Genomic DNA, 14,706 nt, shown 5'->3' with positions numbered 1-14,706 from the left:
TCTTCTGGGATACTCCATTCCGTTGTCCCTTCTCTCCGTTTTCCTTTCCTCCCTCCAGCAATCAGCCGGTATTCCATGCCTACTAAATATGTTCAGTCCTCATTTTAACTGCTTTGGTGTTTTTTCCCCCTTTAGGTTTTTTTCCTAAATATTTTTTTGAACTTCTAGAAACCTTGAGGTTGCCCTGAACATACAGATACCTCTCCCTTGTGTGTAGATGATGCCATTTCGGCTACATACAGATGTAGCCAATATGCAAGGTGGAAAAATTCCACACACACAAACAAGAGTTTGCTATTGCTAAATAATATGGTGTCATTATTTCCATGTTTCATATTCTGTTTGCATTCTGAATGGTCTACTATAGCAAACACAGAAATAAAATGGAGCTGGATTGAAACATACATGAGAATGCCCAGGGGTGCTCAGTTTCCACTGCTACAATGACCTCAATGTATTACATCTTCTAAAGTTGCAGTCCAGAAGAAAAATCTAAATTAGCCTTCTAGCTTCTTGTATCAGACACATAAGTGAGCTCACAAGGGCAAATGGGTCTGTAGCCACCAGCCACCCAATTCTAGTTTAATGCATGACCAACAGGGTGCAACCTCTCTGCACTCAGGTGTAAATGAGCCTGATAAAAGGTATTAGCCACGAATGTGTTTGCTTTATTTAACTAAATTAATACAGCTGTTACGCTTCAGATACTAAGCTTTAGGTGGAAGGGTATCTCATGCTCCTCCACATTTTGATATGCACACACTGTGTCCATTCCTCTCTCCCTTTCCCACAGCTCCGCAATGACCCTCAGGAATGCCGTAACAGTATCCGTTCAATTAAAAGGGGAAAGGGCTCCGGCAAAATATTTCCCAGCAGAAACGGTTTCCACCGGGATTCTGAAGAGTGTTCCAGATCAAATTTAAAACACCGCTCGATATGCCACGCTGGGACTCTGTCAACCTTGCCCACATGGAATTCCACAAGGTGCATGTGGGGTCATTGATATAACAACTGGACTGTTTTATAATATGCCATAAATCTGCTTCCTCCCCATGTTTGCCACAGGGGTGACAAGACTGACATGAGCCTCAGAAACATCAGCACTCACAGTTATTATACAGCCTAATAACCTCTTGTAGATTTCTGCATTTCTCTCCCTAAAACTATGTAGTTCAATTTATGGAGCATAAATATGGTGTGGTCCTTGAACAAACATGACTTTGAAACTCTTTGTAATGGCCTACCCTTTCCCCCTCCTGTTGGGAAAGGTTATGATCAGTGTATCTAATAAGCTGGTTGGGCCTTACCAAGACATGAAGTGAAGCCATTGCTTTGAGCAGCAAAAGGGAGTGACGTTTGCTTGCCTCTAACTTCTCTTTTCAGTATGCTATTTTTTTAAAAAAAAATGAGCAGGGACAAGAGTGTGATTTTAAATATTCGGTTCAGTTACACAACTATCTAAGGCAGGGGTAGACTGTGGGGTGCCTCCACAGATGTTAGGCTCAGCCAGCATGGGACCAGGGATGATGGAGTTGCAGTCCACAACATATGAAGGGCATCTCATTGGCTGTTCCTGCTAAAAAGTTGTCTACCAGTTTTGTGTATTTACAGATCCCATCCAGAAAAATTAACAAGAGTGCTTTAGAGTCATTTGATGAAGAAGATCCCAAGTCGTAATGTAGTGACCCAGAAACAGTTTTCCTAGTTCAACTCATCTTTCCTGCAAACACATTAGGTGATATTACATAAGCCTTCCCCTTAACTTCCCATCTACAAAATGGAGGTAGTTATATTAACCTGCATTCCATGGCTATTCCTAGAATTACTGACAGTGTATGCATACTTCCAGTCAAAAACAGAGAGCCTGTGGCCCTCCAAATGTAGTTGGACTACAACTCCTATCATCCTGACCATTGGCCATGTAGGCTGGGGCTGATGGGAGTTGGAGTCCAACAATATCTGGAGCTCCACAAGTTCCCCATCATTGTTCTAAGTACATTCATCATCATCATCATCATCGTCAACAACAAATATACTCATTAACCTGATGTGTTTTGAACTCTAATCCACTGACATCTGGAAATCATCATGTTGGCTTCCCCTGGATTTCTCTAAAATATATGCATAAAAACAAGCCTAACTGCAGGACTGAACCTGACCAGCCAGTCACCTGATTCTATGTTTGTTTACTTGAAGGCAGTACCTAGCTAAATTTACATAAGATTCCAACAAACCCAAACAGGCTCAATCCAAAATCACCTGCATACAGAAGAGAGTTGTACATGACTTGTGCCATATGGACCTTATCATTCAGATTCAGGAGTTAAGAGCAAAGTGGATAATGTTAAGTCTGCTGGTCCCATTTGATTATGCAGACAGTTACAGCTCTGAGGTAACTGGTAATTTATGTTAATAATTTGTTTGCTTGCTTGTTTGATCTGAGCTAGCACACAGTGAGGTAAACTAGAACCCTCTACTACAGTCAGGATGGGGAACCTGTGGCCCTCCAGATGTTGCCATCATCATTGGCTATGCTGGCTGGGGCCCATTAAGTCCTACTCAGAGCAGACCATTGAAATTAACTAACTTAAGTAAGGCATATCTGTTAACTTCAATGGGTCTACTCTGAGTAGGATTAGTATGGAATACTAGCCTCTAAGGCAGCAATCCAACACACTTTCTGCTGCTGGGGTGAGTTGGAGGCTGCAGAGCTCGGGCTGCACTGGCAGGCTCCCAGCTCTGCTGGGCTCCGCCGGCAGCAGCCCTGCACTGCAGTGAGCCATGGCACTGCCTGCAGCCTGCCAGTGCCACTGGTGGTCTGCCAGGGACAGCGGATGGAGGGCTGGCAGAAGCCTGTGGAAGCTCCAAAAATGAGGCATTCCAGGGGCATGGTGGTGGAAGAGCCACTGTGGGGGGACTTATGCTAGATCCTTCTTGCATTCAGAGCCTTCCCCTGGGTCCCAATCTCCCTGCAAACTCTGGTGGTCAAAAGGCTGGCACAATAAAATAATTTTAATTGTGTTCCATTGTGGCCTATGGGGAGTGCAGACAAACTTGTGCATGGCTTGTATGCATGGCTTGTGTGCATGGCTCTCAATGGCGTTTAGCTGGGCCGGTGGCTCTTGAGTAGGAGGAGGATCCTGCGGAGCTTTCTGCCTCTGCACCACCCCTGCTTCCTGTCATTTGGATTACTCTACCCGTATATTTTTTGGTCGCCTTAAATTCAGAAAGAATACCCACTAGACCAGGGTAGCTAATGTGGTGCCTTCCAGATGTTATTGGACTACAATGCTCATCATTCCCAGGTCCCAGGCTATGGTCTGAAGGCACATGAGACAGCACTCTGCTGAAGCTTAGCAGGGTCAGGTCTGGTCAGTGCCTGGATGGGAGACGGCCTGAGATCCATATGTAAACTGCCTTGGGTTTCTTTCATGAAAAGAAGGGCAGGGTATATATGTAATAAATAAATAAATCATCCTTGGCTTTTGGCCATGCTCCAACAACTTCTGGAGGGCTGTCCTAGACATCTTAACAATTAATTCTACTTCCACCAAGGTTCTCCTCCACTTACCAAAAATGACTTAAGGTCTGAAAAAAAAACACCAACATCTGATAACACACTGCCCCTTCTTAATTTAAAAACTGTATGCATCCATAACAAATAGGTATAATTATATTTTTCAGTGTTTATTGGAAGGATATTGAGGCTTTGCTGCATGAAAATGTTACACCAAAGTAATTGAATTTTAGCCAGTTAAAAGTCATTAGTATCAATCTGGACCGTATCAGCTGCAACCAAACCTGGCAGTAAACCTGGTCATGATGCAATCCTCTTCCTTGGATATATCAGTTCCTTGCTCCTAAGACCCAATCTTAGGGTCTTAGCCATGGCCCTCTAGATGTTGCTGGACTGCACTACAACTTTCATCATGCTCAGCTCACCATGAGCCATGCTGGCTTGGACTGATGAGAGGTGGAGTCCAACAACTTCTGGAGGGCGCAGATTCACCCCTTCCAATCTAAGTCATCAGCACCAACAAAGGAATCCTGCTAATTCCATTCACACCAAATCATTCCATTGCTTATCATACCGAGATGTCAGCACCCATAAATTTCCTCTGTAAATACTGCCCTGAGACAAGAACATAAGAAGAACACTGCTGGATTGGACTAAGGGTCCGTCTGGTCTGACTTTCTGACCCAACAGTGACCAACCAGATGCTTCTCAGTAGCTTATGAAGTAACAACCCCTCTTTTGTTGTTTAATCCCAGCATATGATATTCAGGAAACATACGTCTCATAGGATAGGAACATAGAGAGCGGCTTTATACCAGGGCAGAACATTGATCAATCGAGCTCAGTATTCTCTACACTGACTGGCAGCAGCTCTCTCAGATTTCAGACAGGATTCCCTCCCAGTGCTAGCAGGAGATGCTGGAGAGTGAGACTGAAACTGGGATCATCTGCCCCCAAAGCAGATGCTCTACCACTGAGCTACACCCCTTTCGCTTCTTCAGACCCTAAATTGTTGCTTGCCATGAGCACCCAGTTCATATTTGCTACACATGAAAGCAGAACTTTGGGCAGATGTCCGGAGCTTCACTCAGCAGAATGAGTAAGAGGACTGTCAAATTCAAGACTGGTTCACCACATTTTGAAATATACACATTGCCATCTCAAGAGTCAGGTTACCACAAGTAAAATTATTTAACTGCATAATTGATCATACAAAAGCTGTGATGGACTCTTCGCAAATAAGGATGTGACAATGAAGTGATCTCATTGCCATTCTTTACACAGCCACCTCTTAGACAGCCCCAATGAACACAGTAGGTTTCAGTTCTCTGAGTAAAGCTCCCCTAGGTTTGCACTGCTAGAGCATTTTTATTTTTATTTTTGCCACTCATGGATTCTGAAGACAATTCTGCAAAATAACCAGAAGTCTTCTTCAGACAGATTGTTTTCAAGAAATTTTAAAGTTTGAACTCTCTATTTTTATTGTTGTTGTTAAACTGGAACTAAAAGTTTCTAAAACAACAAAAAATAATTGAGTCCAATACAATGAAATTGCAATGTGCATTCTGATAATGATAAAAACAAAAAGAAAATGCCCACCTATCTGCTGATGAAATAGAAGTATTGTCAGTCAGTTTGTTCATCTCTGCATTTTCTAAGGCTTTGGCCAGTAATTTTTTGATGGGTGGAACTTTCCTTTGCCTAGGTAAAGCAATATTTGCCACTACTAAAAGATTCGAAAGCAGGTCTCATAGGAAGATGAAGGGAATTTGCATTACTAAGCAAATTGACAATAGGACTCACAATGAGATTGGTCCCTGATATCTGACCAACAACCTCCAGATCAATCCTAGTGTTTTTGAAGCATATTACTCCACCAAAGTTATATAAGATCTGTGTTAAGTAAAATTCATTTCTAGCATTTAATCTGATTAGACATATTTTTAAAAATCCTCTTGGATTATTTGATTCAGTGGAGTTATTTCAGTCCTCCCATTCAGCTCTTTTCTTGTCCTCTGATTTGTGATCTATCCTGAAATGCTAGAGGCACATTATCTCATGTTCTCCTATGTAGCCTGCACTTGTTTTGACATGTTTTGCTGTTCTATGAGCTAGAAACTTGACCATATCAATATAAGTCAAGGCACTGCAGTTTGAAACGATGAATGCTGAAATGCCTTTGAGTTCGTAGCAATCTCTCGCGAGATTTGAGATGAAATTGCAAGAAGTGGCCCTCCAAGTTTCCAACGCTTTCAAGATTTCTACTCTTTCATGAAAGGACTGTGTTAGATTGCTTAGCTTCTTAGGTTTAAGTCTGCAGACATCTTTTCTCATTCCAGTCTCAGTGGGATCTCTGAGAAGGTTGGAGAGACATCTTTGACCCTACCAACCAAGTGGCTCTGAGATGAAACAAAGAGATTGTTGCCACTCCGGCTAACACAAATACTAGGAGATTTGACTCCCGATGTGAGAAAGATTTGCCATGCTGCACAGCTGCAAAGATGAAGTGATTAATTATGAAGATTATTATTCCAAGCATTTTAGAAGCAGCCTTTGCTGTAATATCTGGGCAAACTTTACACGGTCTCAATTAAGGGCAGTCACGCCTGGGCAGAGTTACATGATACCGTCTTCCTTCATCTTATAGCTTTCAGAGACAGTAGGATATCTGACTAAGCAGATTAAACTCTGGAACTAGAGAAACTATATGCCGACTCTTTCTTCTTGCTCTTCAATGTGGGGACTTCTTTAATTGAATAAATCTTACACCATGCTTGTTTTTAGGCCACCATTTGGACTCTCTCAGCACATCCTACGTTTGAAAACATATCTGCTTGGGGAGTTGGTCAATGTTTAGATCAGCAACTGAGCTTTAGTTACAAAAAAAGTCTTATTAATATTTATATATCATTCATCGCTTGATCAGCCTCTTGTCTTTACCTGAACTGTGGGGCAAATCAAGCTTCCATTGTTAACTTTAGAGTCATGGGAAACCTCTAATTTGACGCAGTGCCATTTTGTAATCAATGCTGCCCTTTTTCTGCCTAGAAATCTGCTCTGAAAAGTGACCAGGGTTTGTTACAATCTTCCTTAAGACTCACTTGTTAAAAAATTTAAGCCATCCTCTTTCCCATCTTTACTCTCCATTGCAATGAAGTCTGATTTGCTCAGGTGAATATCTTGTCTCTTCCCTCTGTTTTCCCATCATTCTTGGGCACTCAATTGCACACACATTGCTGGCACAATGCAAAATAATAATGCTGCTATTAATAATGACAGCTGTGGGTTTAAAAAAAATCCAACAGGCAAAAAAATCCCAAGCTCTTCATGTTTTAGCCAAAGAATTATATTCCATGATAGTCAAATGAATTGCAGGAAACAATTGAAGATTACAGGGACCATTTCTGGAATACTGATTTACTGCTTTCAAAACACACACACAAAGGCTTAGAGTTTGGGTAAATAGGACGTGTAAATTTAATAACAGCGTCATCCATGAGCAGTCATTGACTCACCTCATTTTACTGCAAGTTACCACACACTCGGGAAACTAGAGTGAGTAGACCCTAGACATTGCTCACCCTTCCCATTGGCAGGATGATCATAATAGAGCTTCATGGTAGTCAACACAACTAATTAAAATTTGAAAATGCATCTTTTAAAATTAAAAGATTAAAATGTAAAAAAAATCCCGAGGAAAAATGACAACATAAAGCTTTGAGATATATACTATATATATAGTGTACAGCCATTCTGAGTTTGTAGATCTTTTTTCACATTGCTTTTGTGGGAAGACAACTTCAGACAAAAGTTAACACTATTGGTGGATATTATTTCCTTTTCTTTCATCCTTTTTTGATCGTCTCTGCATGGGAAGGATCTTTCATACAATACAGGAATGATCACTTGAAGACAGAGTCTAAGTCTAAGGATGTTTTCACATGATTTCACAAGTTGGTTTTAAGATTTCTGCATGGAAATATAATCAGTAAATTTCAGCAGGTTTTTTTTTTTAATGGGACTTTCATTTTATAATAGATTCTTTTTTACATTCTGTGCTCTTCCAAAGAAAGAGTGAAGCAAAAACAAAATTCTCTCCCAGTGCTAGCTGGGAGTTTGTTGTTTCACCAAAAATGTGAAGTGAAATCTTGCCTTCGGGTCTTTAATAAGTATTTATCTGCTCCAAAATTCTTGGCTCACTGCTTACATAAAAGAGAAAGTTGAGAGGAAATTGATATGAAAATATGAATTACAAGATAATGCTGTTCCACAGTAATCTCTAAGCACGGGTTGCTGTGGAAATTGGAGGGGATGTGTGGCCTCTGGGCACTATTCTAACAATTTAATTAATGATACAATCTGTTTACAGTATGCATTCTGTTTTTTTCCAGATTCAGCTATAAAAAAGTTCAAACATCTGTGCAAACGAATTTAGTAATTCCCAAATGGTGGGAATCTCATAGAAAGATGTTGTCTTTCAATCTCATCCTAAACTCATTGACTCAGAAATAAATCCCACTGAATTCAGAGAGATTCAACTCTCCTAAATATGTACGCTTAGGATGGAAGTCTAGGAAGCTGTCATAATCAGATGCAGAGGTGGATTTAAAGTAAAGCCAAAATGGATACTATTGTGCCCCTCAAAGGGGAAAAAAATAGTTAAGCCCATTGAAGGAAATAACTCCCTTCTTTATTTTCAAAGAAATTGGTCACGGATGCGTTGCATGATTTCTGTTGCGATTATTGCTGTAGCGTTTTCACATGTATACTACTAGCAGTAATAGTTATTGTAGTAGCAGCACTGTTGATGTGCATGGCAGTTTATTGAGCAGTATAGACCTTTTCACACTTGCTTCTTTGGTTATTGGGCTCCCATGAGAATTTCCTAATTATTTCAGTTGTAAATAAATAAATAAATAAATAAATAAATAAAGACATAACTCTAGAATCTGAAATGGCAATATAACTTTCTATTGACGTGACTCCTTTTAAAGATTATAAAAAGGACACGTGAGGCTTTAAAAATCCAGTTGTCATTTTTATTCCAAGCAAGGGAAAATAAGTCTATAAAAGTGGGAGGAAAGACACTGGTCTGTTAAATCATATTGACTGGAGTGTCGCCACAGGTGTAGACCAGCACCTAATACCTATCGGAGAACTTCCAGTGGGTTTTATCCCAAAAGTCACTTTCACTGAGCAACCTTGTTTCGCTTGAGTGGAAACCCTAGGCAAGCCACAGCAGAAAGGATGTAGTTGTGAGATGGCCATATTTTGCTCTACTGGGAGGAGGGGCAGGATATAAATAAATAAATAAATAAATAAATAAATAAATAAATAAATAAAAGAAAAAGAGAGAACCTTATGAAAAACCTATGGGGATAACATGTCCAAGTTAAACACTGTTTCAGCTCTCTCACACACACATATGCAAACTGAATTCCATAGAACTTTAACAGTGCTTGGTGTCCTGCCTTTTTTATGGTGATGATGATGGAATTCGGTTAAAATTGATGTAATTATTTTCGTATGCATTTTGATTTGTGATATTTTAGTTCCCCAGAAACAATTGGCCAGAAAATGTTTTGGTCAACTGGACTCTAATTTTTCATTTGATATCATTCACAGATCGTGAGTGACCAGAACATGTTTCCATGATGCATCACCAAGCATGAGTTTTGGCTTTGGTGCCTCATTATCAAAATAAATTCATTTGACGCAAAGAACCACCTGCAATCTCAGTCCTGCAGTTCACCACTTGTGCTGATAACTAAACTGATGAGTTCATTTGGAGCAATTTTAAAACTAAGGAGTGCCCATTCACCAGCCTTAATCCTGTGCTTACGAGGTCCTGTGAATGGGAGTTTCCAAACCACAAGAACTCAAAGATACAGACACTTTGCAATCAACTCTTTTTACCCAAAGTAATGCCCCGGGAGCTCATCTGAGCCTATTTCCTAACTAGGATAGGCTGCAACCATTGTCCTGGAATTAGATTACACCATGGCAGACAATGGGACACCTGGTATATTGCTATTCCATCCTTCCTCCAAGGTGCTCCAGGTGACAAAAGTTGGGTTCTCCTTATTTAATGCTCACAACCACCCTGTAAAGTAGATTAGGCTGAGAGAAAGCAACTTCTCTGAGGTTACCCAATGAGCTCCAGATTGGGACAGGGATTTGAACTTGGATCACCCTGATCTAAGTCCAGCCATTATGTCATGTCTGCCAAGAGAAGAGAATTGATTGGAAACAGAACTTGAACTTCAAACTGAAGTCAAGGTGTAATCGTAGTTAGTTAGCCCCCTTCTGGGCAGATACAGCCTACCTAGAGGCTTTATTCCAAATCACCCACAAATAAAGATGGGCTAGGGGAAGATCTAGTTTCTACTTATGGGTGTTTAAAGCAGGAAAGAGAGTGCTTAGTGCGGGAAAACACTCCTTGTCTAAGTCAAAGCAAAGCCATTTGATTTTTCTTATGAACTCCTCAGTCCAGCTTCATCAACTCTTCGTGGTTTAGGGTCCACTCTTGTTCAGTTCAACTCAGTCTGAAAACTCCACCCCCACCCCCACTCCCACCCCCCACCCCCCCCCACACACACACAGAGAGAGAGAGAGAGAGAGAGAGAGAGAGAGAGAGAAGTTCAGACCAGGATCCCTTTAGTCTAGGTTAATCCAGAATTATTGCCACCTTTCCATTTCCATACTCACAATAATCCACAAGGATTCAAATCAGCCTTATTTCATCTTTCAGCATAAAATGAAGGAGCGGAGGTAGGGAATCCATCCCTTTCCCCCTCTTTAATACCTCATCTTTGGAATCCAAAAACAGTGGAGGCTAACTAAAGCATTTTAACCAATACTGAATTGTATGAAGGGCCGTAGGTCAGCGGTAGACCATCTGCCTTGCATACAGAAGTTCCCAGGTTCAATCCCCTGCATCTCCAGGTAGGGCCTGGAATATCCCTCATCTGAAACCCTGAGGAGCTGCTGCCAGTCAGTGCAGAGAATACTGAGCTAGACAGACAAATGGTCTGACTCAGTATAAGGTAGCTTTGTATGTTCCTTTCTGAGCAGATTGTCTCCCTCCTTTTTAATGCTTGCAAAGTTCACCTATCCCCCCCAAATTAATTCCATCCTTTCCGATTCATTACTATACCAAGAAGATAGCTGTGTGATGATTCAGTGGTTCCCAAGATTTTTCCTCCACAGACCACTCAAAAATTGCCAACGGTCTGGCAGACCACTTAATGATTTCCATGTCTGTTGTAGCAATTTTAATGCACTGAGCCAGATGCCGTGTGATTTTTAATTGTATTTTATGGCTTCTTTTATTTCATTTATTTTATTGCCATTTTGCATTACATAGAATTCAAAATGTGATACAATAAAATGCAACAAAGAAAAGACGCAATAAAAATACAGTTAAAAATCGATATGAACAGTTTGTGCAATAGATGTGCCATGTCCCGTCTTCAACCACAAATCCACAGACACACTGCGAACCACCTGAACGAAGTCCATGGACCACTGATGGTCCAAGGACCACAGTTTGGGAACCCCTGTCCTGATTAAAGGAAAAGACAGAAGGGAAAATTGCTACCGTTGTTGTTGATGATACAGGTAGGTGCCAAGCATTGCCACTTTTTTCAGTGGGGACCACTGGAATGAGTGGGAGATATTAACAGAACAAGTGTCTTGTCTGCAGACAGAAGCTCAAGCTGGCACCCACCGTTTGCCTACATTTTGAAGAAATTGCCTTCTCAGAAATGATTTGATTGAAATGTGGCTCTGGTCTAGTTTTATGGGGCTACTTTGAGGAGGAGATGGTGGTCAGGTCTTCATTCTTTACCCCCACCATGCACTGCTAGCAAGTCCCATTGCCCAACGGCCACTGGTTCCTCCACACCCCTAGGTTGGTGAGATCTTGGCGTGGTGGTGAGGGAGACCAGAGAGGCGCAAATCTGGCCACTGACTCGCTAACGCATGGAACTGAGAAACTACACATTTTTGGGGGGTGGGAGAGGGAGTTCAGGTTTGGAAAACTTATGGACAGAACGGTGCCTTTCTTCCTATCTGGCAGTAGGTGTCAAAACAGAAGAACTGTTGGTATATGCCTTCAAGTCCATTTTGACTTATGGCAACTCTATGAATCGTTTTGGATATATTCACCGGGTTTTCATGGTTACAGGTATTCAGAGGTGGTTTACCATTGCCTTCCTCTAAGCCTACGGCACCCGGTATTTCCAGGTGGTCTCCCATCCAAGTACTAACCAGGCTTAACCCTGCTTAGCTTCTGAGATCAGACGGGATCTGGCGTGTTCAGGGTAGTATGGCCTTACGGACATTCCATTTTCTTTTCTCAAAAGTAGTTCTCTTCCACCCTTCCAACGTGTTTGCATCGCTCCGCGCAGCTTACAGCCATTGATTCACAAGGCGATCCTAACCGGGTCTCCTCCTATCGCACTCAAGGACGCTTACTCCCAGGTAAGCAGGGTGAGGATTGCAACTTTATTGATTAGTTACATTTATCACTTCATGCCATGATCGTTTTTGTTTTGTGTGTGACACACACACATCTCTCCACAACTTGGGCTGACTTGGGAAGGCTCGCAAAACACGTTCCCCTTCCGCCCCCACTGTCCTTGCCCTGACGAGGCCCACGGCGTCTCCTTCGCCAAGGGGTCGGGGGGGAGCCGAGGGAAGAGGCAAAGGGGCGGGTGCGTCCCGGCGGCGTCTCTTACCGGTGCAGGAGTGGAGAGGTTTGGGCCTGACGACGAGCGACGGGCAGACGGAATAGAGCGAGAGCTTCTCGAAGTAATCGCAGGTCTCCTTGGACAGGATCTCGTCGATCATGAAAGTCTTGTAGCGCCGCCTGCCTGCTTTCAGCGGCCCCGGGGGAGCCAACCGGACTTCTGCTTGGCAGTGCATGGCTGGAGCGGGAGCGCGGAGCCCCGCGGGAGGACCGCGACGTGAGTGGGCGGGCGGGCGAGGAAACCACACGCAGCGAAGAGCGGAGGTTGGTGGACGGGGGGCTGTTCTAGGCACGGGAGATGGAGCAGGCGGCCGGCCGGAGGTGATCAGCGGCAGCAGGCTGGCATGAAGAGCCAGGGATCCCCCCTGCCCGCCTGGGCGCTCTCGCTTGCTTGCCTGCTGCGCCAAGATCTCTCTCTCTCTCTCTCTCTCTCTCTCTGTGCCTTCCCCACCACCAGCCTCTATATAAGCCGTCGAGCAGCGACGCAGCCAGCCCTTCTGAACACACTCTGGCTGTCAATCAAGCGCTCATCCTCCCCAGCGCCCCATTGTTAGTTGGTTCGGTCCTCTCCTGGGCTGCGGAGACAGTCATCTCTCTATTTTAAGGTCCCGGGGTGTGGATTGGCTGCCTTCCTTCTCCGGCTGGAAAAGGGCCAAGGGTTTGGGTGAGGTTAGCCTGGGTTCCTGGTTGCTGTGAGGGTGTGTGAATTGCCTTCTCCCGCCTCCTCGCCTTTCTCCCGGAGTTCGAAGATTCCCAACCTGCAAGACGCTCTCGGGGACGGAAGCAACGCCCCGTCGGCCAAGGCGGAGAAGTTTGGGGAAACGTGTGTAGTCCTGATCCGAGTTCGATCCGAATTGCTCTTGAGGCTGTGTGTTCCCACACGCGCACGCACAGGGTCCCAGCAATCCACGACTAAATTTGCGTTGCGTCAGAAAAGATCTGGCCACTTCCCTGATAAAAAAAGTTTGAAAAAGGTGAAGCACTTTGTTTGTTTAAAACATGTATATACCGCTTAATCGTTTGCATTTCAAAGCGGTGTCCATAAAAGCAAACCATACATAAAATAAACAACAGAGCAACAAAATCATCATGAAACCAAACATAACCTCCTTGTCATTCCTAAGCACATTTACTCGGAGGTAAGAGACACTTAATGCGGGTTGGGTAGCTGGTTATATAGCTCCTGCTTAGGCATGCAGATTTGACGACAGTGATTTGGGGAATAAAGTTCTATTGAACTCACTGGGGTCTACGTTTGAGTTAACTCTGTCAATCTCTCTCTTTGTAATCCCAGAGACTTTAAAGGCCGCGATCCTACGTCCGCTGTTGAAGAGTCAGGCGCACTTGATTGAACATAGCAGGACTGGAGGCGCGCATGGGACTGGACTTGAAAATGCTATCTTTATTATTTATTTCATTTATCGGTCGCTTTATACAATACAAAAATCCAAAGCTACTTGACAAAATGAATACTTATAATTTTTGCCTGGCGATGTTCCTTGCACGTTCTTCTCAAGCCTTCTTGGTTTTATTGGTGATGGCGAAACGAGATAGATAGATAGATAGATAGATAGATAGATAGATAGATAGATAGATAGATAGATAGATAGAGATAAGACAGTTTTGAAAACAACAATTGCCGACTTGTGGTTCCTGAAGCGCGCGCGTAGATCAGTTGTGGTCTTTCCTACGTATTGGATATGACATCCTGGTCTTTTGCACTTGATGATGTAAACTGTGTTGCAGAACCTGCAGATGATGTTCTGTTTGATGTAATATGTCCTGCCTGTCCTAGTGCTTGTAAAAGTGGCTGTCTCCCTGAGGTACACACAGGTGATACAGCGTTTGGAGTGACAAGGATGAGACCCTGGATTGGCGATGGGTGGCTTAAGCACAGCTCTCACCAACAGTCTGCGCAAATTAGGAGGTTGGCGAAATGCTATAACAGGAGGCCTGCTGATGGCTCTGGAAAGATGTTCAGAGTTTGCCACCAATGGGTAGCTCTCCCTGATTGCTCGGTGATAGTTAGGAGATGCTGGATGGAAATCTACCACAAATGGAATCCGTTGCTCTCTGCTCTTTGACACCTCATTATGATGGAGGAGGTTTTCTCTGGACAGAATGGAGGATGTACGACTTTGTGGTGTGGATGTTTAGGCTTGCGGCCTTGAAAAAGAGATCACTTCCCCTTTGCTGGGTTCAGAGCAGAGAAGATCTCAGGACTCCCATGAGCCAATCGGGGGTTGTGTCGAGTCTGGAGCAAAACATTTCTCCTTGAATATGATCTCAGGCACTCCAACCAAGGCTGCTCGCAAATCGCACACTAGATAAGGCTCAATTTATTTGGCAAAAGAGTAACCGCACCGGATACAGTAATGCCTCCCTCCCCCCTTATTCGGCGGCTTACCGAGAAGGCCAAATGTTGCCACCACCAGTG

At 43.2% G+C, this 14,706-nt stretch overlaps 1 protein-coding gene and 1 pseudogene across 1 annotated transcript in view; both read right to left on the bottom strand.

Annotated features, from left to right (window-relative positions):
* BARX2 (BARX homeobox 2) overlaps window positions 1-12,926 on the bottom strand; it is a 60,797-nt gene extending 47,871 nt beyond the window's left edge. Inside the window, exon 1 of the mRNA XM_061593115.1 lies at window positions 12,259-12,926. Within this exon, the coding sequence (XP_061449099.1) occupies window positions 12,259-12,445 (187 nt within the window). The 5' untranslated portion in view covers window positions 12,446-12,926. The remainder of the gene's footprint in view (window positions 1-12,258) is intronic.
* On the bottom strand, window positions 11,740-11,858 carry LOC133368894 (5S ribosomal RNA; annotated as a pseudogene).
* Window positions 12,927-14,706: the final 1,780 nt, after the last annotated feature.

This window comes from Rhineura floridana, chromosome 12 (assembly GCF_030035675.1).
Source record: "Rhineura floridana isolate rRhiFlo1 chromosome 12, rRhiFlo1.hap2, whole genome shotgun sequence".
In the NCBI taxonomy this organism is placed as follows: Eukaryota; Metazoa; Chordata; class Lepidosauria; order Squamata; family Rhineuridae; genus Rhineura; species Rhineura floridana.
The sequence above is the reverse complement of the archived record's forward strand: the minus strand, read 5'-3'. Positions and strand labels throughout refer to the sequence as shown.